The 23877-nt window shown below is 41.3% G+C and overlaps 1 protein-coding gene across 4 annotated transcripts in view; it reads right to left on the minus strand.

The window, feature by feature from the left end:
* Positions 1-23877, minus strand: part of ube2o (ubiquitin-conjugating enzyme E2O) — a 43155-nt gene that overhangs the window by 9196 nt on the left and 10082 nt on the right. For all 4 annotated transcript variants that reach the window (XR_001223876.3, XM_013268298.3, XM_019359671.2 and 1 more), the window contains exons 2-15: positions 9416-9475; positions 8983-9093; positions 6840-6937; positions 6663-6726; positions 5776-5919; positions 5167-5276; positions 4861-5011; positions 4553-4610; positions 3651-3810; positions 2235-2390; positions 1337-1491; positions 865-977; positions 593-721; positions 34-123 (exon numbers count right to left, since the gene is read on the minus strand). Coding sequence is in view for 3 of the 4 variants with exons in the window: in XM_013268298.3 (XP_013123752.1) it covers positions 34-123; positions 593-721; positions 865-977; positions 1337-1491; positions 2235-2390; positions 3651-3810; positions 4553-4610; positions 4861-5011; positions 5167-5276; positions 5776-5919; positions 6663-6726; positions 6840-6937; positions 8983-9093; positions 9416-9475 (1599 nt within the window). In the remaining variant the exon portion in view is untranslated. The remainder of the gene's footprint in view (positions 1-33; positions 124-592; positions 722-864; positions 978-1336; positions 1492-2234; positions 2391-3650; positions 3811-4552; positions 4611-4860; positions 5012-5166; positions 5277-5775; positions 5920-6662; positions 6727-6839; positions 6938-8982; positions 9094-9415; positions 9476-23877) is intronic.

Raw genomic sequence — 23877 nt, forward strand, 5'->3', positions numbered from 1 at the left:
ACGAAGACTTCACAATGACCTTCAATTGCTTACCTGTGGCAGGACGATGGTCCTCGAGTTGTCTGCCCACACCACCTCTACTTTGCTGCTTACATCCACCCTGTACACCTGACCGACTGATGTCTGAATGGAGGCAAATATAGGGACGATTATCAGCAACAATATAATATGAAGACTAAGAGGGACAAAAGCACAGCAGCTAGTGTGTGAAGTACTGCCTAAAAAGCCTTTTTTAGGATTTGACATTGACTTTTCCCCCGCAGAGAGGTGCAAAAGAAGCAAACTGTTTCTAGGCTGGGAATCAGTAGAGGTTCACTCCATGTAAAAATCACCCAAATCTGAAAAGTTTCCTCCTGACTTCCTCAGAATCAGCGGTTACGATTTTTCTGTATAACAACTTGAGCTTATTTAATGAAGCCCTGAAGGCCCTCAATATGCAAAGAAGTTGGGCTGAACATTTGGACTTGATTTGTCTGGATTTGAGCTCTCATAACCTTTACAGTCCAGGAGAAAGACATGTGTCATTTTCATGACAAACGAAACTGACAAACTGAGTCTATCGTGTGTTGGACGGTCGGTCGCATCATTTCACCTCATTTTCACAGTCGTTTTGTCCGTTCTCCGAGTTCCATATTCTGATGACAATGTCGGTCGTGCGGAAGTGAAAGTCCGGATGATCGGCGATGTCGTAGACACTGACATCCTCCTCCAAACCGATGACCTAAACGACACGGAAACAAACGTTTACAGCGTATTTCTCCTCCCCTCTGCGATGCTCCAGTACCTCTGTCATCCACAAACATTCAAACACTGATCATTTTCACAAGCTTTAAATCACAATCAGGGTTTTTCCTCCTTACTGACCTCCACGTCGTCACTGGTGGAGTTGAGTTTGATCCACTTCACCACACACGTTCTGCCTTTGTGATCGCCAGACTGGATCACGCCGTACACCCCGGGGTCCTGCAGCGCTTGGGCTGAGGTGAGCACACAAGCAGAGTTTAGAGATCAAAGTAAACTCTGTAAAACACAAATATCTGTAGTTTTTTGGATTCACATTTTAAAGAATATTATGATGTGAAGTTAACCTCTACGGATTCTATCCTACATTACATTTTGTCATTTGCAGAATGGCACATGGCACAGCATTACGATACATGGCTGTAACATCACCGCGGTGATGCAAATCCCGGTGTATTCAGGCCATTTTACAGAGACGCTTTGGCACAGTTTCAGAAAATGACCTACATACTGCAGGTACTAAGTGGCAGAGAGGCCCATACACAAAAATACCCACCAATCTGAGATCAAATGTGAGATAAAAGCTTTTCCTTACGTCGTTTGTCTACTACAAAGTCGCCGGGGCAAAACTCATGGCTGTCCAGGTGCTGGATGGGGATGAGGTCGTTCGATCGGATTCCCTTCTTCACCCGGCCGTCCTTCCACATCACATCAGCCGTGGTCTTCGTGGATACGACTTCCACTGCCACTCTGCAAAAAAAGAAAAAGATAGCAGAGACCTCAATCTTCTCTCCGATTTCTCAGTTTTCCTCAGATGATTTTTATCCTGCTTCACTGCCATCCGTCTGGTCCTGCTGCATCCATTGTGATAACACTGTGCAGCACTAAAGTGGAACACTCTTACCCTTAACCTCAAATTGATTATTCTTTAAAATATTTAAAACTAAAGCAAATAAAGTAAATCTGGATGTCTGGATGATGTTTACTTTTGCCCCATTTAGATTTACGTCAGTGTCTTCTACACCAGTTAAAAAACAAACAAAAAAAGCACACAGACAGACACACCGATGACTACAGTAACGATGTGTGCATTTTGGAGTAAAAACAGATGAAGGATGTGCAGCATGTGAGCTGAGTATGAGTGTGTCTGTGTGGTTGAGGAAATGACACCATCACTGAAAGACTTCATGCGTCTGTCAGGTTGACGGATCGAGTCGCAAACCCTTAGACAAATGAGAGCTGGATGGACAGACATGCAGTCAAAGCGAGAGATGGCAGATGTTTCTGTGAAAGCAGCTGCAAATTTAACAGGAACAGATGTCATCACTGGTGTCATTTCCACGTCTCTTACAGACGACTCTAAAAACATAAACAGTGGATGGCTGAGTTCCTAAACAGTCTGAAGAGCTGCTCGTACTCTGGTGACAAACAGAAGAAACTAGATGGACTCAAAGAAATTTAATTGTGTGCCGGCGTGTGTGATTTTAACCCACCGGTCTCCGGGCTTGAATTCGCGGGAGAACTTTGTCCTCTTCTTCTTGTGCTTCCTCTTCAGGTTGCGGATGGACAGCGGGATGCTCTTCTTGCGGTTGGTTCCCAGACCGCCGCTCTGAGAGGAGGCTGTGGAGCTCGCCGATGACGTTAAAGAGCTGCAGCGACGGAAATGCAAACAGAGTTCTTTATGCAAAAGCAATTTTCTGTGTATTAAGCATGCAAAAACTCATTTTTCCCCCTCAGTCAGGCTGTGCATTATTATATTTACTGAGTGATGTCTTTGGTCTGAACTGTAAGAAAATGATGAGAAACAAAGTGGGTCCAGTGTTGAACAATAAATTTTTGCACTCAACACATACAGGAAACATTTTAGACACAACTGTGCAACAGATCTGCAATAAATCCCACATTTATGAAGCTTTTAAGCTCCACATGATGTTGAAGTCACGTTCAGAGCAGTTTTTCCCGCTCAAATTTCCACTTTGGACTGTTTACTCACACGAGCATACAGTACTTTATTTTGTGCACTCTAAGCATTTAGTCTTAATGTCCACGACCAATTTATAGTCACCAATTAACCCAACATGCAAGTCCTGGGACCGTCTTTGGTTTGAGACACGATGATTCAGCTGAACTGTTACTTTCTCTAAACCAGGCTTTAGTCTCTTTTGGTCCCCACAAAGATATGTAAACACACACACACACACACACACACACACACACACACACACACACAGGGAAGACTGATTTTAATTAACAAGCAGCTCAGCTATATTAATGATGTACACTGAACCTAAACATCTGCTGGGCATCTCCGCTGATTAATTACAATAAGCAGAATAATTAGCAACAACTCCAACATAACAGAAAGCTGACTTTTTATTTCCTAATGCAAAAAAAAAAAAAAAAAAAAAAAAAAAAAAATCTGTAACCTGTAATCATCACAAACATATATTAAAAGCGTTTCCTACTGTCAACCTGCTTCTCCTCCATTTAGTTTTAGACCAAAATGGTATGCCCTCACTTATGTTTTCAAACACTATGAAACAGTTATTTTAAAAAAATTAAATATTACACAAATTTACTATGAATTTTGAAATTATTAACATCTACAAAGAAGAGATTTGTATAAATGTTTGTTTTAAAAGCACAGAAATAAAAGATGGGAAAAAAAAGACATCATTGAGATTCTACCACACCGTAACACAGAATTCATTCAAACATGCCTTACATTATAAATGATACTTTTCTTATTATTAAAGGAAACTGACAAGGATTGTCTCAAATTTTTAATTTAAATTTGAATAAAAATGACTCAAAGCTATAATAAATTATATTAGAGCATTTTAGAATTTCTTACAGATAAATTAGACAGCATAAATGTTTTTGTAAAGGGTAATAACTAAGACCCTGACCTGGTGTCATCGGTGTCCTCTGCAGCCTCGTCATCAGCGTCCTGCTCGCCGTGTTCAGCCGAGGCGTCGTTCTGGGAGTCCGGAGCGTTCTGAACGGGAACCGCGGGGCCGTTGTTGTTGTTGGGATGATTCGAGTCGGTCTGTTCAGATCTGTGCTCGCCTACAGGGAGAAACAAAGTTAAAAAAAAAGAAAAAAAAAAAAAAAGAGGGCAGCTCATGATGTATGATGTAACATAAATATCATAAAGAATCTTTATAGATTATTTACATTCATCCAGTCAAAATGAAAAATCATTAAAATTCTATTTGAGAAAGATTTTAAGGAGCAACAAAGAAGTTATTGTTCTGACCAGGTGAGGTGAGGTACAACACCTGGTTATTTATTTAGGGTAGAATAGTATACAATAGTATAGTATATAGAATAGTATATATTGTTTATTGGAAATAAACAATATAAAGGAGGTGGGGAAGTGAGGTAATATTCAGCAGCAGGAAAACAAAAGATAAAAAACACATTTACGAGACGAAATTTGGATATTTTCAAAGATTATAGACTCAAGAATATTCTCCTTAAAAAATGTTGTTTTAAGTAAAACGGACTGAATCATTCCACCTCTTAAAGTCAAAGATTTTCTCTTTTCTCTGAATATCACTCTCCTCCCAGATCTGTTCTCTCCTCCTCTGACAAATGTGTTTATCAGATCAAGTCTGGCCTGCTTCAGCAAAATTTCCAATTAGTCTCCTCCCTCAGTACTGAGCACTTTTAATTTAAATAAATAAATAAATAAATACACACACACACACACACACACTTTAAAAGTACAGCCGTTTGAAATCTGATCTCTTTTTGATACATGCTATATTACTGGGTGTGTTTTATGATCCTCTGGATGTTTTGGCACCTTGTAAGTCGGCGTTCTCCGTCTTCTTCCCAGAATCCTTCTTGAACATCCTTTTCAACTGCACACACACACACACACAAGCAGTGAGATTGATCATCTTCAAGCTTTTGCTCTAAGAGTGTTTTCAGGTGCTATCAGTCCTGAGTGTTAACAAACATTCGAGAGCAACACTCTGAAAATACACCAGCATCAGAGATCTTTCCTGCTCTTGTGTAAAGCAGCTGGTTTAAGGTGCTAATGTGCTCCTCTCTTTACAGAAACAACAACCTAAGAACACATGAAAAGACCCAGTGCAAGTTTATCCACACCTTTCTGGCAACGGGGTCTTCAGGCAGAACAGGGGCACCCTCAGGTCCATCACAGGTGATGCGTGTGGCATCACCTTTGGCTGGGAACACGTAGAGGGCCCTCTCTCCCAGCTGCCTCTGGGTGTGGTCGTAGTAGCCCAAACGCCTCACCCTAAACCCGAACGGGAGAATGACTTTAACTTAAAATCTAAACGATATCAATACCTGATGCAAACTGCACCCAATAAGCAGCGGTAACAAGAGCAGCTTGTGTACAGAGGCAGACGTAGCTGAAGTGGGCACGGGTGGATGAGTCACTGCACTGACCTGCAGAGGTTTTCCTGTGTGATGGTGGAGGCAGGTGGATAAACGCTGTCAGAACCTTTGGGTGAGTAGCTCTTGGTGATCCACGTCACTTTCAGCTCCACCACCTTCACCTGAAGGAAGCAAGATGACATCCAAGTGAGTGTTTACATTCACGAAGAAGCACATTTACACAAAGTCCAATTCATCAAAAACAACTGAATGTGTTAATTAAAAGAATATTGTTCCATCTGCCTGAATTCATCTCTCGAGTAATTGCTAGCTTTCACTATAAAAGTAAATAAACATTTTAATTACAAAAAAATCCCCAAAAGGCTTAAAGATAAATAATTCACTTAATGGTTTTTGCTGTTTCTTCACATTTTTGAGAAAGGCCCCAGGGGGTCCAACATCTGTTGGTGTGATTAAAATCAAAGAGCATTTTCTTATTTTATACAGAAAGGAAGAATCCAAAATGTTCATCGAAAGATTTTAATTTAAATTCTGTCGCTTATTATTCAAACAAGAAGAGTTTCAAGGCATAACAAACTCCTATAATAACCAACGAACCCTGAACGGGTTGCTCTCCATCTCACAAAATGTGGCTGCTGCATAAAAGAAAAGACTGCGTACCTCTTCTACCACCACCCTGAACTTGCACTTCCTGCTGAGCACAGGTTTCACCCCTGACAGCCACTGGACATTGGAGAAAACTTTGGCGGGACCAATCAGGACCTGTCCTGGGTAAAAGCCGTACGCCTCATCAAAGAACAGACCCTGGATCCCAAAAACAACAAGAATGTCACAAAACCAAGAAGTGAGAGCACAACATAACAAAGATACAAGTTTATCTTTAGCAATTTAACTTTTATTAAACATACAATGCCAAGTACATTTTTAATTTGTTTTTCTTGAAGCTGCACAAAACCGTGAGGAAAGAAAAAAAGTCAGCAATGGGATGAATGATCTATACGTCATAATGATGCTCATCAGGGAAAGACTAAAACTTTGGGCCTCTGAAAGTGCAGACCCTCTCATCCTCATCATCTTTCCTGGAAATGCCAGCATTAGTATGTGCTGCTTTTATGTGTGCTTCTTTTATCTCAAATATAACCCTCCACAGAGCAGTCTGGACCTGCGGCAGCTTCGTGTCAGAGTAAGCCCGGGATTAAATCTGCAGTTATCTACTAAGCCTAAAATCCTGCTCCATAGTACAGGCTCCTGGACACCTGAAGCTGAGGACTGACCCTCAAATAACAGCGAGACCCAGAAGAAATAAAATACAAAGACGGGAGCAGCACGAGTGGAGAGGGACAGCATCATCAGAGCATGTGCAAACTTAATTTTAACAATTTCACACACACAAAAAAAAAAAAAAAAAAAAAAAAAAATGGTGAACCCACAGCTGTCACTTAAATTTCAGCCTCTGTAGGGGCTTTGACCTCTGAGCAGCAGCCGGGAGAACACAGGAACAAAGCGAATGTACCTGAAGTGACAGATCAGAGCTGGTGGCTACGTACCGAATCACTGACATGTGGACAGACATCATAAAGCTTGGCACCGTCTTCCACGCTCATGGAGCACCTGGAGGGAGCGAGACGAGACATTCACTGGATGTGGCACCGATCACACGATCCAACAGACCGTCACATGGTCACAGTACACACTGCCTGCACGCGCACGCACACACGCTTTACCTGGCTCCGTTGGACAGCTTGAGGATGATGTGATTGGTCAGGTCGTACACTTTCCCCAGCCAGAAGTCATAGGCGATGTAGTCGCCGTACATGAAAGACTGAAAGCAACAACAGCAGGAGCACATCAGCTTCACACTGTGTCAGAGAATTAACTTATGAAGGGCTTTTTCTTCTCGACTCTGAGTGAAAATTCATTCTACATTGTGCTCCTCGGTGTAACCTGACTGCTTAAGAGAAACTTGAATATAGTAAATGTATCTAAAATCCAACAATACGAGGACAACTTTGGATAACAACATCCAATCGCATCATTTTGTGTCCATCGTTTACTCAAACGTAACAAAGGAGCATTGTAATCATATTAATGACTGATGCCAGAAATGATCTTTAGAGTAGTTTCCATTCACATTTGTTGATATTCATCTGGATTTTCCTGCACATGAAAACATTTGTTTCCCACCAAAGACGTTCCGGCCTTTCATCAAAGAAAAAAATCACTTTTAAAATGTGCTTTAAATCCCTTTAAATTTCCTTAAGATAGGGTTTAATTTACTCAACAATTACTCATAAAAACAAGAAAAACACTTTTTTAAATCAATGAAAACCTCTGGGCAGCTGTGGCATAAACCTTACATTGGTCTTATAAACTTGTTAAACACTGTATATTTGGACCAATCAGAGTTAAATGTATGGTCACCCCCCTCAAAGGCACAGTCTGAGGTAACGAAATCTGATTTAATGTCAAAGTATTAGAATTTATTTCTGCACTTCAGTGTTTAAATTTCGGCAATATGCACAATATTCGTGCGAGGACGGTGACCTTTTAAAGAAGATCGCCTCGTTAGCACTTGTTGTGTGAAGTGAGTGACTCTCTGCTGTCCCTGTGAGGTGCAGCCGACAGGACAGCAGAGATTATGTTACTGAAATCAGCTGTAAGGTTTGTAGACGAATCCAACAGTCGGTAAAACAGCTACACGAGTGCTGTGCACTGCATTTGATCTCAGAGAAAAGGAAATAAAGACTAAATCCATGCAGTGCTGTGAAAGCATCTGTCTGTGAGAGTAAAGGCTAGTTAGCAGCTATGAGCCAGATTCACACTGAGTTCCGTTTCGTTTTAATCCAGTTTCCATTCGGTGTGTGTGTGTGCACGTTTCTTATTAATACGTTACAGGTCGTATTAGGAAGACGCTAAAATGTAAGATGTTTAGAACAGCAGCGATATTGTAGAGATACTCGACTCCAAGAAGGTCAAATGTCAAACTTTTGCACCACTGTTTACATCAGGTCGGATGTGTGGATGAATCTGACTGAAGACTAAAACTAAACACACTTCCTGCATTTTTATTTCATTTTAGAAAGCAGGTGTAGGTGCATAAAACACTGTTAATAACAATAATAAATTGCACACACATACCGGTTAGTGTGAAAAAGAGCTTTTTCCTTACTCCTTAAATGCGGCTGATGTAAAACACATTTAAGGTGGTCGTGCATGCTTTATATCTTTATGTGTTACATAATTCAAAAGGTGCTTAAATGTCAGGCGAGGGTCTCAAACAGGACTTTACAAGATTTCACAGGCCTCAGTGTTTCCACTTTCACTGTGTTGTAAATAAATTCAGTCCGATTTCTACCTTCTGAGACTCGAGCTCTTGTTTGGGATGCATTTTTAATTTCTTCCAGCTAACTGGGATTAGTCAAACCTGGTAAGTATCATGTCTGAAAGTAATTATTTTTAGTTTGTCCTCATATGGGGACAATAGGCTTGCTTAAGAGCCTAACACAGCAGAATTAAGTTAAAGTGCAAAAAAGCCAAAATGCAATGTCCCCATATGAAGCTACAGAGTCTCTAGGGGTCAATTTAGGAAAGTTGTTCTGACCAGGACAACCTTCCCTGTTATTAGAAGCCTTTGCTTGCAGTAAGAAAAGCAGTTAACTTGAGTAAAGTATAGATTATTTATATAGCACTTTTTAAGGCAAGAAAGTGTCCCTGAGTGCTTAACTTTAATTCTCCTCACCTCAAACATCCACAAACATTAAAAGAAAGCAAAGCAGAGAAACTAATGTGGCTTAAAGTAAAGCAGAGCAGAGGCTCTCACACTGAACTGAATCTTGGTAAATTTGGTCTTTCGGCTCATCTTCTTACCCAGATGTGCTGCAGGTCTTTGCTGTTGACTGGATACAGAACGCAGTTGGTTCCTACTAATTTCACTGCACACTCGATGTCGATGTTGGTCACGATGCCACACTGGTTATCCTGAAACACAACAGAGACGCACATCACCCTGTTAGCACCTCAGACCTTTCATGCGTGCACAAGACCCCACACTGTGAATTTTAACCAAAAGAAAACCTCAGAGCTTAATGTTTCATTTGTATTCAGACTGTGTGTTACACGAGGTAAGAGTCTCCTTTCAGTCCTCTACACGAGCAGACCTGCAGTAATATTCAGGTCATGCCTGATGCAGCAAATGAAACAGAGTGATGAACAGTGACGTGACTGTCAGGGGGAAAACGAGAGAGAGGCGCAGACAGAGAGAAGGTGAAAGAGTCCCAAACAGGCGGAGGGCCGCACTCACATTAGAGTTGTTTCTTCGCACGATGTCTCTGATGACGATCGATCGATCTTCAAGTTTTAACTGCAAGAGAAAGAGGAAACAGTTTGAGAAAATGGTGGCTGATGCAGCTGAGTGACTTCATGGTTAAGACATCTCAACGCTCACAGAAGCTGCTGAGTGTGTGACACTGAAATTGGATCATCATCTTCTTATAATAACCCTTACAGCAGAGGAGAACGCTGCACATCAATAACTCTAATGGAGCCTGGACGCGAAGCTGGAAATTAACCAGCGATGTACAAATCTATTCGCACTCGGACCATAAGAGCGCTACTTATGCAATTTGTCACACGGGCATCCCGTCCTCACCCACACGACCGCTCGGCAGAGCTGCAACGCCCTCTGAGAGCAGATAAACGACTCTGCTGTCCAAACAAAGAGACGCATTTCACTGAGCCGGCCAGCAGGAGTGTTTATTCAGCACCGGACGAGTCAGCAAACACAATTTCACTTTCAATTACTAATCAAAACACTGAAATAAAAAAAGAATACAGATCCAGTAAAACTGAAATGGTTTGGAGACAGTCTGAGGGGCGGACAAAGTCACAGCTTGCAGCGATCGGAGAGGGCAGAAAACAGAAGCTGTTGGACTAAACTTGGCAACGGATCAACTCTCAGAGGGAAACCTTGTTCCTGTGAAGTGAATTTTGCTGTGTCACGCCATGCCTGTGCGCAGGCATCCAGACTGAGAACAGGCCTGCAGTAAATTAATTAAAAAAAAACATGCCTGCTGTAATGAACAATGACTGAGCAGCAGCTATACAGAGTTTCAATGCTTTTTGGATGCCAGCACACAGATGGTTTATAATTAATGCTAAGAGAACAACATTAAAAAACGATCAGCAGGTAAACGGCAAAATGCACTCCTCATGTTCTACCAGGAGTGTGAGCTCCCTGTTATCAGACAGCTTTACAGCCTGCGTCCAAATTCAGTTTCCATGATAGATATACACGTTCTCTGTTCACACCTGGGTTTTTCTTTAGAGAGGATACGTTTTAAAACGTTTTTAAAAATCCATTAACTGCTGGCCTGATCTCCAAATATGACTAGATCATGTACACAAACTACATAAGGGGATGTCAAATTAATTTGACATCATGGGCCACATGAGCTGAAGTGGCCTGGACTACTGAAATTCACCTTTCTGCCCATGTAAAGAAGTTTTGCTGTGCATTTAACCCCTGAGATGTCTTAATGAAAGAAAAAGTGCAATTTCAACTGTACATCGCCCTTTACTATGGATTTTATTTTACTTATATGAATATCTTAGTTTCTCAAACAAACAAACACCAAAAACAACTCTGTCTCCTCGCCCCCTTCCCGCACTAAATTACTATTCAGCAGAAGTGGCTGCTGCTCCTTCTATTCACAGCGTAACTGCAGCTTTTCAGCAGTGATTATTTACACCGTTGATTCACGACAAAAACAGGACCAGAGCTAATGTGGCTCACATCCTTGCTGTGCGTTTCCTTCACCTTTAAACCACAGCATGCAGGACTTCATGGGTTCATACATGAAACGGATGAAACACTAGTGAACAGCTAGTTTAGTTCAAGGCCATATTTGTGCTTTTCATATGTATACCACTTCCTTTAAAATACGATTCATTTATCCCAAACTTGGGAAATTCCTTTAATTTCTTATATGACAGATACGGTAAAATCCTCTACTGTACTTAAATATTAAGTTTACTCTACTTTTAATCATTAAAAGTAGAATAAACACAATTAGAAGTATTTTTGTTACCTCCATAGTACCAGGAGTTATGCTTGACTAAATGGTGCTCACTGAGTTGTTATTGGGCTGTTGAGGCCTTTACATGGACCAAACTGTATGCAAGAAAAAGCAAAAATTTAAAAACAAACAAACTTTGAACCCCACGGAGGCAGGTGTTTTTCATGTCACCAGTTTGTGCATAAACACCCTGCACCACAGCTGAGAGGACAAAAACACCACCTGCTGTCACCAAAAATTCATCTACAAAAATACTGGCGGCGACCTGTATTACCCTTTAGCCTCCTAGTAGAGAAACCTACAGCATGAGTTTCAAAATGCTACGTGACTTTGTTCTGAAGTTTTCACATTCACAAGATTTTTAGAAAAACTTGACCTTTGACTTCTAACCTTGAGGTCAAGGTCACTGATTTTTAGTAGAGTTATCGAGGTGTCACATTCACAAACTTGGGTGTCCACGTTGCTCGTGTGCCCAGCAGGGTCAAAACAATACCCCATCAGACTTTTACAGCTAAGGAGTAAAAACCTTGAGGGTCCAAAACAATCAAAATGTACCAGATCTTTTATACTACAAGTGCAGGAGGGAGGTCTTAACTCCTCAGATTGCTACGTTAGGTGTTAAGAGTCCAGTCAGGGCAGAAACACAAGTGCACAAACATGAGACTGTAAGACGTGGACCGTTGCTGAAGACGCAGGACTCTAAATGTGTGTGCAATTTGTTTTAAAGTGACCCAGAAGTAGCTCTTCAGATTCTCTAAATATAAAAAAGGTGTTTCAGTGCTTCTTTCATTCTCTCCTTTAGGACGAGATACACTGAACCACCCTTGAAAGGAACAAGGATAACACAGCCCCCACCAGGGGTTCATTACCTGAGACTTTCCATCAGTTCTAGACCCAAAGAAGCATCTTGAGAGGTGAAACATCTTCAAATAAACCTAAAAAAGCCTATTTGCCTTCTTTTCAAAATCTAAAGATGACACACAATTCACAGAGACACACAAGTAGTACAGCTCATGTAAATGTTAACCGAGCGTTTTGAGAGGTGAACGGTACACTACTGTGATAAAAATCACCTGAGTGAAGAAGCTCTCTAAACAAAAATGATGAACTACGTGAAAATAAAAAAGTGAATTTCAGGCTTAACAAATGCAAAGTGAATTGCTTTAAGTCCTCAGTTTAATCGCTGCCATCTTGTAGCTTCATTTATTAAGGATGAGCAACTAATTTCAATACAACCACCTCCACTGTTCCTAGACAACTAAACCTTGTGTCCAAGAACATACGAGGGAGAAAAGTGCCTGAATGAAATGAAGAAACACCAGCACTAAATACAACCAACCTCTAAACAGAGTTTAACATATGTTTAACATTCCTATGCAGCACTCAGTCAGGTGCTGGCTCCCTAAACTGGCACTCAGTGATGAAAACTTTGTGAACTCCTGCTGTAAAAGGTGACCTGTGGGAGGGCCTATTTTCACTATAGGCGAGTGGAAAAGATGGCTTTGCTGGCAGGAAGAGAAGTGGCAGCGAACCACCAGGCAAAACACCAGAGTTTGGACAGACGCAGATGGAAGTAGAGGAGAGAGTAGAAATCGAATAAAAACAAGGCAGACTGCATATTTAGTACAGAACGGGAGGTGGGGATGGAGAAAAACAGGAATATATACATATATCAGACTCATGTATAGGTAAGCAGGTAATACTGCTATTGTTAGAGCTGAAACAATCAGCTGATGAGCTGACTAATCAGAATACTAATCAACACAATCCATCCATTTAGTTTCTTAACTGCTTATCCACTTCAGGGTCATAGCGAGGCCGGACCCTGGACGGGTCGCCACTGTTGGGCTAACACGGAGAGACCGCCACTCACACCTGCAGCCAGAGTCACTAATTAAGAAAACATCCTGCCTGTCTTTGGACTGTGGGAGGAAGCCGGAGTACCTTGAGAGAACCCACACATCTACAGAGAGAACACAGGGAATACAGCTGGCTGACTAGAACCCAGGACCCCACAGGACCCCACAGGACCCCACAGGACCCCACAGGACCACTGTGCTGCCCAAATAAAATAAAATAAATATCAAGAAATACTAAACGCACCACTTTGGGAAAAAAAAAAAAAAAAAAAAAGTAATACATTCCATAATAAAGCATAGCAGCATGTTTTAATTGGCTGAAATTATCTTTCAGCCAACTCAACTACATTATTATTTAGTATTATGCATCTCTCTTGACCTAAAGGAAAATTCAAGCATTTCAAAAATCATAAAAGTTTCTGATAAGTGTGGACCTTCTGGGTCATTTTATACCCGCACAGCAGAGATTCAGAAAACAGGGCCAAACTCCGCATCAGGACAATCAGCACACAGCTCTTCAATGTTTGGAAATACATTTTCATTTTACTGCAAAGAGTCAGACTAGAAATGAGCACAGCAACGAGAAGCTGCTGGAGATAACATTGCAGACTGTATGGCAGCAGTTTGTATGAGTAAAGACGCCCAAACATCCTGTTGAGGACAGTATGAAAAGCACCTGCAAGCACGAGCACACACACAGCAGCTCTTCAGCTTTATCTTACACTGTAACCCAACTCCTCTGGTTTCTGGGAGAGGAAGAGCCACTGAGTGTGTGTGTGACCGTGTGGAGGGGATATAATCGATGGGTCGCCATGTTCCCTTGTACTCAATTAAACATCAGCTTGTCATCTCCTCATTTCTCTGCAGCTCAGGATTAGAGCACACACACACACCCCAACTTGTCTCCCTACTTATCTGCAGCTTTTAGCCAAGAGAAGAGCTTTTTTTTGGACAGACCCACAAATGCAGCTCTTCTTCATTAATATTCTTTCAGTGCTTTGTGCTGCAGTGCGCTGCTGTAGTCAGAAACCCTGGTTTAAAGCACAGATACAGAAACAAAACCACCGAGTGCGAACGTGCTGGTCAGGCAGCTGTTAAAAGTGTCCTCTCGGTATGAAAGTATAATCCACTTAACATAACTATAATTTCTAATCCACCGTACACCTTGTAACTGGATTATGTCAATTACACTCTGTTCCTTAATTCTGCTAGGGAGCTGCATGCCCCCACCGTGGGACCGACGACTCTCCAGGAAGCGGTGAAGTCGAGGAGGAGGGACGGCGCTGCCATCCCATCGATCAAAGCGTTACAAAAGCGATAAAGCAAAAACATTTTTCCCCTCCTGATACAGTTATCTCTCAACAGAGAGGATCGCCTGGACTTACAGCTCTGTTAGATGCTGCTTTAACCACCAATGAGCTACACGCACCCAGTTTTTTCTTACCCTTGATTTAACCGTGTGTTTGTGTTTGTATTCAGCATCAACACACAGGAAACATTAGAAATATAAATGTTCAAGTTCCTTTTTTTTTTTTTTTTTTTTTAAAATGCATGAGTTGTACTGATGCACAAAAATGCAAATGGTCACTATCTTACCATCTACATCTCTTAATGCCTAAATGAGTGATTTAGGCAGTAATTGAGGAACTAACGGGAGATTTAAAACATTTTTTTTTTTTTTTTAAATACATATATTAAACCTTTTTTTTTGGCTGAATTTAGGTGCTCTTGTTTCATCCAGCGGTGTCTTGGTTGAATTTTGCATTACTTACTCTACTCTTTTACCATGTGTGTAAGAAAGAGAAAGACTTAAAGGGAGGTAGGGGAAGGGGCAAAACAGCGAGCACAGAGAAAGAGAAAAGACGAGGAGAATCATGTACAGTAAACACTGGACAGCCTGGTATCCCCGCTCCAAGTACCTAGATTTTGTATTCACAGTTATTTGAGCCATACTTGGTCTGGCCCCTTACCTTTCCTTGGAAAACCCTACATAGACCAAGCAACCCCTAACAACACAGCTGCTGGGGCCAGTAGATGAGGTGTTTTGGGCATGTCCATCCTGGAGGAGATCTGGAGACAGAGCCAAGACACGATGGAAGGACTTGGTCTGTCAGAGAGCTTGGATCGCATCAGTGTCCCGCAGGAAAGGTCAGGACCTCACTGCTCAGACTAGCAGCAGAAACTGAACTCAGTGGAACCAGAGGAGTTTGTCTCTTATGTGTCTGTGTGATAAACAGTAATGTTACACTTTTTATTACTAAGTACTAATGAAAGGCAGCAGATACTAATGATGCAAAATTAAGATGATTCCAGTGCACAGTATTAGGAAAAACAACATTATTAAACTTGGATGTTGATAGAAAAACGTGATCCTTGCAGAAATACTGATGTTTGCCAAAGAAGATAAAAAGTAGACCAACTGCCTACTTTTAGGTTTTAAGCACAATTTGTTCAGGTTTGTGAATTTACTCTCACATCTGATTTTTCTGCAGAGCAATCTGGCAAGCATTAATTTAGCACAAAAAAAAATATATACTAAAAGAAATCCTCCATATTAGCAGTGAAGCAGTGATATCTCCTTAAGGAGCAGAAAGAGCTTGACAGCTTTAAGGTTTGTTTGGAGGTCAAATTAAAATGAGGCAACGCCGTGACTTTGTGAAATCTGAATCTGAAAGCAGATGAAGGAGGAAGGTTCCTCCTCGTTACACACATGATGCACACAACTCCTCGAGGCACCTTGAAATCAAAGCTGTGTCTCTGCACCACTGCTGCTGCCGTGATTTATGCATTTCTTCCAAAGCTTCAGGTTCACACACACATGTGCACTAATTAAAACTGGACTTTGACACGCTGAGTGAATCGCACGTCTTTTGACATTACCGGTAACACACACATGCACACACATGACTGATTACCCTGCTACACTGATGGGTCACAGCAAAGCAGTTGACTGTTGCTATGGCTCATATAGAGATGAGGAGGAGGGAGGCGGTATGATGAGGTGGTGGGCACAGACTCCGACAACAAAAAGAAAGGGGAAAAAAATGTTTGTGTGTGGCACTTCCCTCGGAAAAAGAAGAGCAGCAACCTTGGTTGTCTCTTCATCCATGCTTTTAGGGTAGAAGTGGCCAGATTGATAACAAGAATCGATGGAGGCTTTGATTTTCCAGCCTGATTTGCACGAGTCATTATTCAGGTGCGGCACAAAGACGGAGAGGAAGATGGACGCTGCAGAGAACTGCAGCTTGGGGGCCACGCCTGCTCTCTGACAGACAGCTTTCTATACCGGGCTCACTTCTCCTTCACTCTGTTGTCCATACAAACAAGACACCCGAGCCACAAACACGGGCGGATTCAGTAGTAACAGGTGCACACGCTGCATTTCTCTCCACACACGGCTAACTTCACTGAATATGAAGCCAGAAGGTGAAATTCCACCCACAGATGCTGCTAAAAATCTGTGATAATGAAGGTGCGACGTAGCGCAGCTACATCCTGCACCTCCGCCTTCAGCCACAGGCAAACTGTGCTTCGGCTCAGTGGCGATTGGCAGAAATGGAAAAATAATTCGCAGTTTTGAAAGAAGAGACAAACAAACTGTAAAAGAGCAAGTGAGGCCTTCTGGGTTAGGTGGATCCTGTGAGAACTGCTCTCTGGGTGGCTGCCGAGTTGTTTTTATGTGAATGACTTCAATGATTTGTAAGTGTACAAAGAGTTTGCTGAAACTGGTTTAGTGTGTTAGCATACTCAGTAACTGAGTAAGCCAAGTTCTGCAATTCAGGTAATCTGTTGCAGAGCTACTATAGGTTCATATTTCATAGTTCCTGCTTGTTCTGAGCTATGTAGGTAAAAGGTACAAGACTGTGTGAAGAACTACTTTTTAACTGTTGACAAAAACTGCTCATCCCAGAATGCATTGCAATTCTAGACATACGCACACACTCACTCACTCTGGACGAACTTCTTGAATTTGAACCTATTAATCCTCCTGTTGTTGTATAATTGTTTTGTATATATTTTATCCTTGTTATCAATATAGCACAGTGCTTCATGCTCTACAGCAATCACCACTCTCGCCATTTCTGAAGTTTACCGTTTACTAAGCTACCTGTCTTTACAGGTTTAAACATTTCCATGGTAACAGAGACTTCCACCAATCACAGATGCGGTTTCAATTTAGGATTGTGGGCACAGTAGTTGATTAAAATATTATGACTCGTAATCAAAATCCCTATGGGGAATCTCAATGGGATTATTACCTCACAGCATGCTGGACTATTTGTCAGCAGCAAGATTTCATTAGTCCAGAAGAGGTATTAACTTTTCTCAATCATGTAGACATCCAAGTATCAAACACAAACCAGATACACCAAAACCTCACCATAAAGGTTGGGATGACAAATTCGACCTAATTGAGAAAGACTAAGCTCGTTCACAGCAAACATGACGTGAACTAAAGAGGTGAACCGATGCAAATCCACATCCACGCAAGTTAAAAACATTTCAACTTGGGAAGAAAAAAATGTGCATCACTTTGTGTCGCGAATGCCAGCGATTATTAGCAATGGGTGATAAGGTCATCATACACAGCTGGAGGTACAAGGGTTAACTTCACTTTTATTTATAGAAACAAAAAGAAGTGAGTGATTTTTGTAGGACTTCCTGTAACTTTTAAAAACATTTTGCTGCAACTTGATTCCAGCTAATCAGTTTGCCGAAAGGGTGCAAAGATTTGTAGGTTTCCAACACAACCATATTCACTTCTTTTTCCATGTCAAGAAACCATAAAACTAAAACTAAAAATTTCCTTTAGACATAATCAGTGTCTGTAAGCTAAGCACAGCTCACAGCACTGATAGCGAGGACTGTTGAGGAGGAGAAAGAAGCTGACGTTTACAGCTCCAAAACTGCAATGGTTTGCTTTCAGCTAAAGCTGTCACACTGAGGGGGGAAAAAAAAAGAAAAAAAAAAAAGCTTGTTGCAGGTTGTAGTGGAGGAACCACTCCTAATATCAACTCGCTAAGCAGTGAGGTAAAGCCAGTACACTCAGAGGTAAATGTACAGTAGGTCCCTCTGGACGATGTAAACTACATGTGCAGGTAATTTAAACATTTATTGAAAGTTTTATTTATTGGTGACTCAAAAATACTTAAATGACTTTGCTAACCAGGTCGCCCTGATAATAACAGACCTGATGCACGGGCAGAGCTTGGCCCCATGCAGTAACCGAGTCAAAAGCTAAATTAGCTCATATATCAAAAGTTTCACAATTCAATCAAAAATTAAATGGATAAAAACACGAGTTGTGTTGTGAGTAGTTTCATGATGTTGAGCTGACTCATCACAGTCAGTCTTCGAGTGGTGCTGCGGTCTTTTCTCATTTGTTGCATTTAACGGTATACCAACAGCATTTGTCCACTCCCAAAAACTGATCTTTAGTTTATATAATTCATTAATTAATTAGTAATTAATTAAGACTTCACAGTCAAATGGAACAATGTCAGACTCTGCACTGTGGGTCTGCTGGAGCTGATTACGGATAAAACTGAAACGTGTCCGAGTTGAGTTAATGTGAATAGCCTCTGGATCAGATATGTGTGGTGTAGAAGCGACTGATGTAACCGCCTCAAAGGAAACAGGGTCATATAAAACGTTTTAGATGTCGTTTGCAGCGTCTTTTCAGAGCCTGATGGTTTATGTTCATAATTAGGGCTGAGCATTTAATCAATTTTCACCTTCAATTACAACTTTGGCTCCCAATGACTTACTGATTATTGTGATCCCAATGATTTACTGATCATCAAACCTGTTGCCATAACAGCAAGCCAATGTTTGTATACGCTACGGTTTTGTGACTGTAACCATTGCGTTACATTGACACAGTTTTCCTACCATTTTTGTGTTTTTTTAAAAGCCAATTTCATTCCGTGCCGTTAACAGTCACCAAATTAAATTTGTTTTTATCTTTCAGCAAAGACAAAGTATCTTCATCTTTGACACGGTTGCCAATTCTTCTGCCAAGCGCGTCTCTATTAAGCATCTAAAGGTAATGACACGGTGAGTTAGCGTGGGATCACTGCTGTCGTTTTCATTAACGCCGCTGATTAAAATCTCACAGGACTCTGAAAAAACAGAGATAAGAAATTATAATAAATTTCCACTCATTTTACATTTATGTAAATGTTTTGTGATATCCTCCTCATAAAGTAGCCGCAGACATAACATTAGCTAATGTCCTGCTCCACCACGTTGTCTACTAATCAAAAGGTTGATGGTTCAATCCCCACGTCGAAGTATCCTTGGGTAAGATGCTGAACCCCGAGTTGCCCCTGATACATCCATCAGAGTGTGGGTATGTGAATCTCAGGCTTGTATCAATGCATGTGATTGTGCGTGATAATTATAGAAAAGCACTATAATTATCCGTTTATTTAGCATTTCCACAGCTGCTGTAGCAGTAATTTCAAATTGTGGGACTCTTCTGCACTGTCACCTGTGACCTAAACAATGATGCTTATAATACCTTTGTGAATGTGTTAAAAGTTAAAACAGCACTGCAGACATTAACTTGACAGCTGGCATGTGTAAAGGGGCTATGAAAATAATTCTAATAATAATTGTGATACACACCAACTAACTGCTAAACACTACACTGCTACTAATTCAGCACTAATTACAATACCGTTAGGAGACCCTTTGAGCTCGTGTGGGTTGGTTTGTGCACATTAAAGCCTCTCGCTCTCACACTAGTCTGAAGAACTGCTGTCACAGCTTTCTGATTGGCTGTCTGATGCTGCACAACGAGGTTCTCACACCAGACACTGATTCTGCAAGGATGGTGATCTTAAAATAAAGTAAATACAGTAATCCTGAGTTTCCTTAAATGTGATGAAGAAAGAAAAAGAAAAAGAAAAAAAAATACAGATCAACGATTAGTCCTTGCAGTTTTGTTTATAAGGCAATAAACTGCATCAGCAATAAATCCTCACACCCTGATAACCCTTCTTGCTGCTGCAGGACAGTCTAGCTGAAGCCTATTGATTTGGACACACAGGAAGGGTGCACGGCTCTATTAAAAACAGAGAAGGCACAAATCCTTTTACAGATGAAGACCACAGGGGATCGACAGAAGGACTAATAGCACAGTATCTATTATAGAGCAATCTCCTTGCTGTGTAATTTGAGAGATGAAACAAAAAAAAGTCAACACGGAGCACTATGAGCCGCAAGACAGAGCGCTGTACTGTATATCAGCAGGGAAACGAGTAGCAAATAGAAAAAGAAGAAAATGCAGTCACAAAAAGGAGGAGAATAGAAGACAGGAAGAAGGTGGTGAAGGATACTTAAGTCAATCATTAAGACAAAGAAATGGATTTGGGGAAAAAGAAAAAAAAAAAACGACAGGAGAGAAGATGCTGGGGGGGGGGGGGCGCAAGGAGCAGGAGACAGGGTGTGACAGGGAGAAAATGAGGATGAGCTGTGAACGAGGTACAGCACAACAAGTGGGAGATCGAGACAGGTCCCAGGAGAGAGAGAGAGCGAGAGAGAGGGGAAACCAGAAAAAGCAGAAGCCAGAAATAGACAAGAGTGCAGCAAAAACAGCAGATAGTAAAATGGAAATAAAAAGGGGACGAGCGAGCGGGAGAGGGAGAGAAAGTAGACTGTCTCCCCACTGGGCAGGACCAACACTGCAGAGGAAAACAGGGAGGATGGGAAGATGAAGGAGGGAGAGAGAGTGAGGAGGAGGAGGAAAGGAGGCTGGCTCCTTAAGCAAGGCAAGTCACCAGCTCTGTGTGTGTGTGTGTGTGTGTGTGTGTGTGTGTGTGTGTGTGTGTGTGTGTGTGTGTGTGTGTGTGTGTGTGTGAGAGAGAGTGAGTGAGAGAGAGAGAGAGATCCATTATCCCATCCAGTCAGCACCACATTACATTAACAGCTCTGTCAGGACACTGGCTACGGCTGTATGAAGGAAAAGAAATATCGATACAGAATTTAAACAAAAATAATAAAGAGTAAACGGGTCCAAAACATATAAAAAATGTAAAGAAAATAGTCTGATAGTCTAAAAACTAGACTAAAAAGAGTCAGATCTTATTACAAACTCTTGAAGTGGACCTCTGGTGTTCATTTCCAGCTCCATAACGGGTTTCTTGGATTCTGTAAGAGTAGCTTTGCATGATTCACAAATCAAAATACTCCTCATTTGTCTCATTTTGAGCCTTTTAGAACAAGCCGTTTTAGCTTCTCTGCCTTTAAAGTCAGTCTCCCTAATCAGCCCTCACATTACTGATTCGCTGCCCCTCATGAAACAGAAGGTTTGGTGGGTATGAGGACATCCACTCTTGACATCATACATATAAAACAATTCAAACATTTAAAAAGTCTGAGCCTTTAGCACACAGTTTAACACGCAGTAATAATTAAACTACTTTGTATCATTTAATATGAGTAACCATACAACTGAGGCTGGAAATCAGAGAAAAGCACATTAGCTCTACCTTAAAAAAAAATGACAGAAATGAGTCACAATAACAAGCGCTGCAGTGAACATGACGTTATTCTGTCCATTTAACTGCGTCAGAGCATGTAAACACCAGATTATATGAAAATCACATCCCACAACAGCTGATTTTATTCAGAATGAAAAGCTGTGAACGCAGCTGCTGTTAATGAGAAGGTGAGGGAGGTGGTGGGAGGTGGGGGAGAGGAGGAGAACGCAGGGGAGCGAGAGAAATGAAGCAGGGTGGGATGGAGATAAAGACACGTTTGAGAAAGGAAAAAAAACCTCTCAGACACAACAGGCACCGTTTATCCTTTAAAAACATCAGAACTGATCATTTAATGTCTAAATGAACACTTTAGTCACTTTTCTGTAAAAGCTTGAATGACAAGTTTGACAAGTCGTGACGAGTAACACGCATGTTTCACTTTCAAGTTTGAACGCGGTGCTGACAATAGTGGAATTAATGCAGGGATTAAGGTTCCTGTCTGCGCTTGTCTCTCGTGCTGCTTTCCAAGCATCTCTGCTCACTGTAGACATGGCAGACAGGAAACAAAATTCATCTCCCCATTACAGTAAGAAAACCGTGACCTCATACATTACACATCAGTTGGTGTTCTATGCATCCGTTAACCAAGCAGGAGAGAAGGCTAGCATTAGCCCCACTTCTCAAACTAATCTGAGACTATAAGCCCGAGAGACTTCAGTTAAAACCGAATGTAACCAACGGCTTAAACGGTTCTTTGATTTACACCATATTAGTACAGACAGTGTTTAACCTCATCCATTAGACTCTACTCAGGTTTGACTGTTTCATGACTTTAGACTAGTGAGCTAGTCTGATTTTACTCCCTGTCCTGGTCATGGGCAGGTCTGAATACCTGCTGGTGATCTAGTTAAACCAGCTCAGTCTGAGTAAGTATATGTAACCAAATTCCCAACAGGCAACATGGACTTTAACCAACAGGAACAGATGGCTGCTGGTGCCACTATTAGCCAAACTCTGCAAATTAACACAGCACCAGTGTTTACCCACATTTTAAAAGGTTGATTAAAAAAAAAAAAAAAAATGCCCAAACCCTCATACAGTCTGTAACAATTTGGATGTAGCTTAAATGGGAGGAGGATAACAGAGCAAGATGATCCGTGAGGCCAGAAGTCTTCAGAGAGCACAGCAGAGTCACAGCTTGTCCCGTCCATTTCACACTTTAACAACAAACTGGTTGCACTCTAAAAGCCATGACCCCCGAGGAGGAGGTCTAAAAGGTGAAAAAGAAAAACATCAGACATATCCTTCCTTTACCTGCTGAGCATCTTCATCACAACCTACCTTTACATCCTCCACGTCTGTCTGAGTTTACATGATTGCTCTGATTTATAAGACAACAAAGAATAAGGCGACAGATGCTCAGCAAAGTCACATTTAGCAGCATCATAGTCGTGTGCTGTCTAGAGCACCATCAAATGCTGTCAAATCAATAAACTATCACACACTCAGTACAGCATGAGCTGCACTCGCTGCTCATGTGTTTATGAGTAATTGATGGTTGAAAACAGCAGCCGAGGATTCCTCAAAGTTATTGGTTCGCGTCTGTTTATTTTTGACGTTTCGATGCAATAGTACACGGACTGATTTGCATTTTATTTGAAACTGGTTAGTTTTTCCCATTTTCTTCCCTATTTTCATACAGTTAAGTTGTCTTTCCTTCAGCATGCACAGCACTTTGTTGTTCATTTTAAAATGTGCTCATGAATAAACTTAAACTTAATAAACGGTAACGCACAAAATGACAGTTTCAATTAAAAACAATGAGAAGTTTCTGCTTTGTTTTTTTTCCTCGCGCAATTCAATCAAGACAGCAAGTCCTCCTTCCATTTAATGTTCACGAGCAACATTTTCAGATTTTCTCCTGATCCAATAAAAATTGGTCTAAACACTTTATAACTGTTCCAGACCTGAAGCTTGTGTTTTACCCGTCAGAAACCATCTCCAAGAAGACAAATAAATAACTTTAACCTGAATATTTTCTTGAGGGATGAACACAAAACAGATGTTTGTATCCACTCTTCAAAGACTTTTACAGCTACCTGCTGCAGCATGTACAGTCAGCATTAAAGAAAAAGAACTTCATGCAATTTTAGGAGGATTTCTTCTGGTGTGATGAGCAGCTGCAGTGCAGCGCTGCAGGTGCGTCACATGTTCTTAGAGGAAGCGTACAGTACGGTGGCTGATGACAAACCCTGGTGCCCTGCCCCTCGTCTGTTTGTTTCCCTGGGCCTGCCTGGCACCTGCACAAACCATAACCAAGGCTCTGGGCTCCAAAGCACCGTT

Source organism: Oreochromis niloticus, linkage group LG6 (genome assembly GCF_001858045.2).
Source record: "Oreochromis niloticus isolate F11D_XX linkage group LG6, O_niloticus_UMD_NMBU, whole genome shotgun sequence".
Lineage (NCBI taxonomy): Eukaryota > Metazoa > Chordata > Actinopteri > Cichliformes > Cichlidae > Oreochromis > Oreochromis niloticus.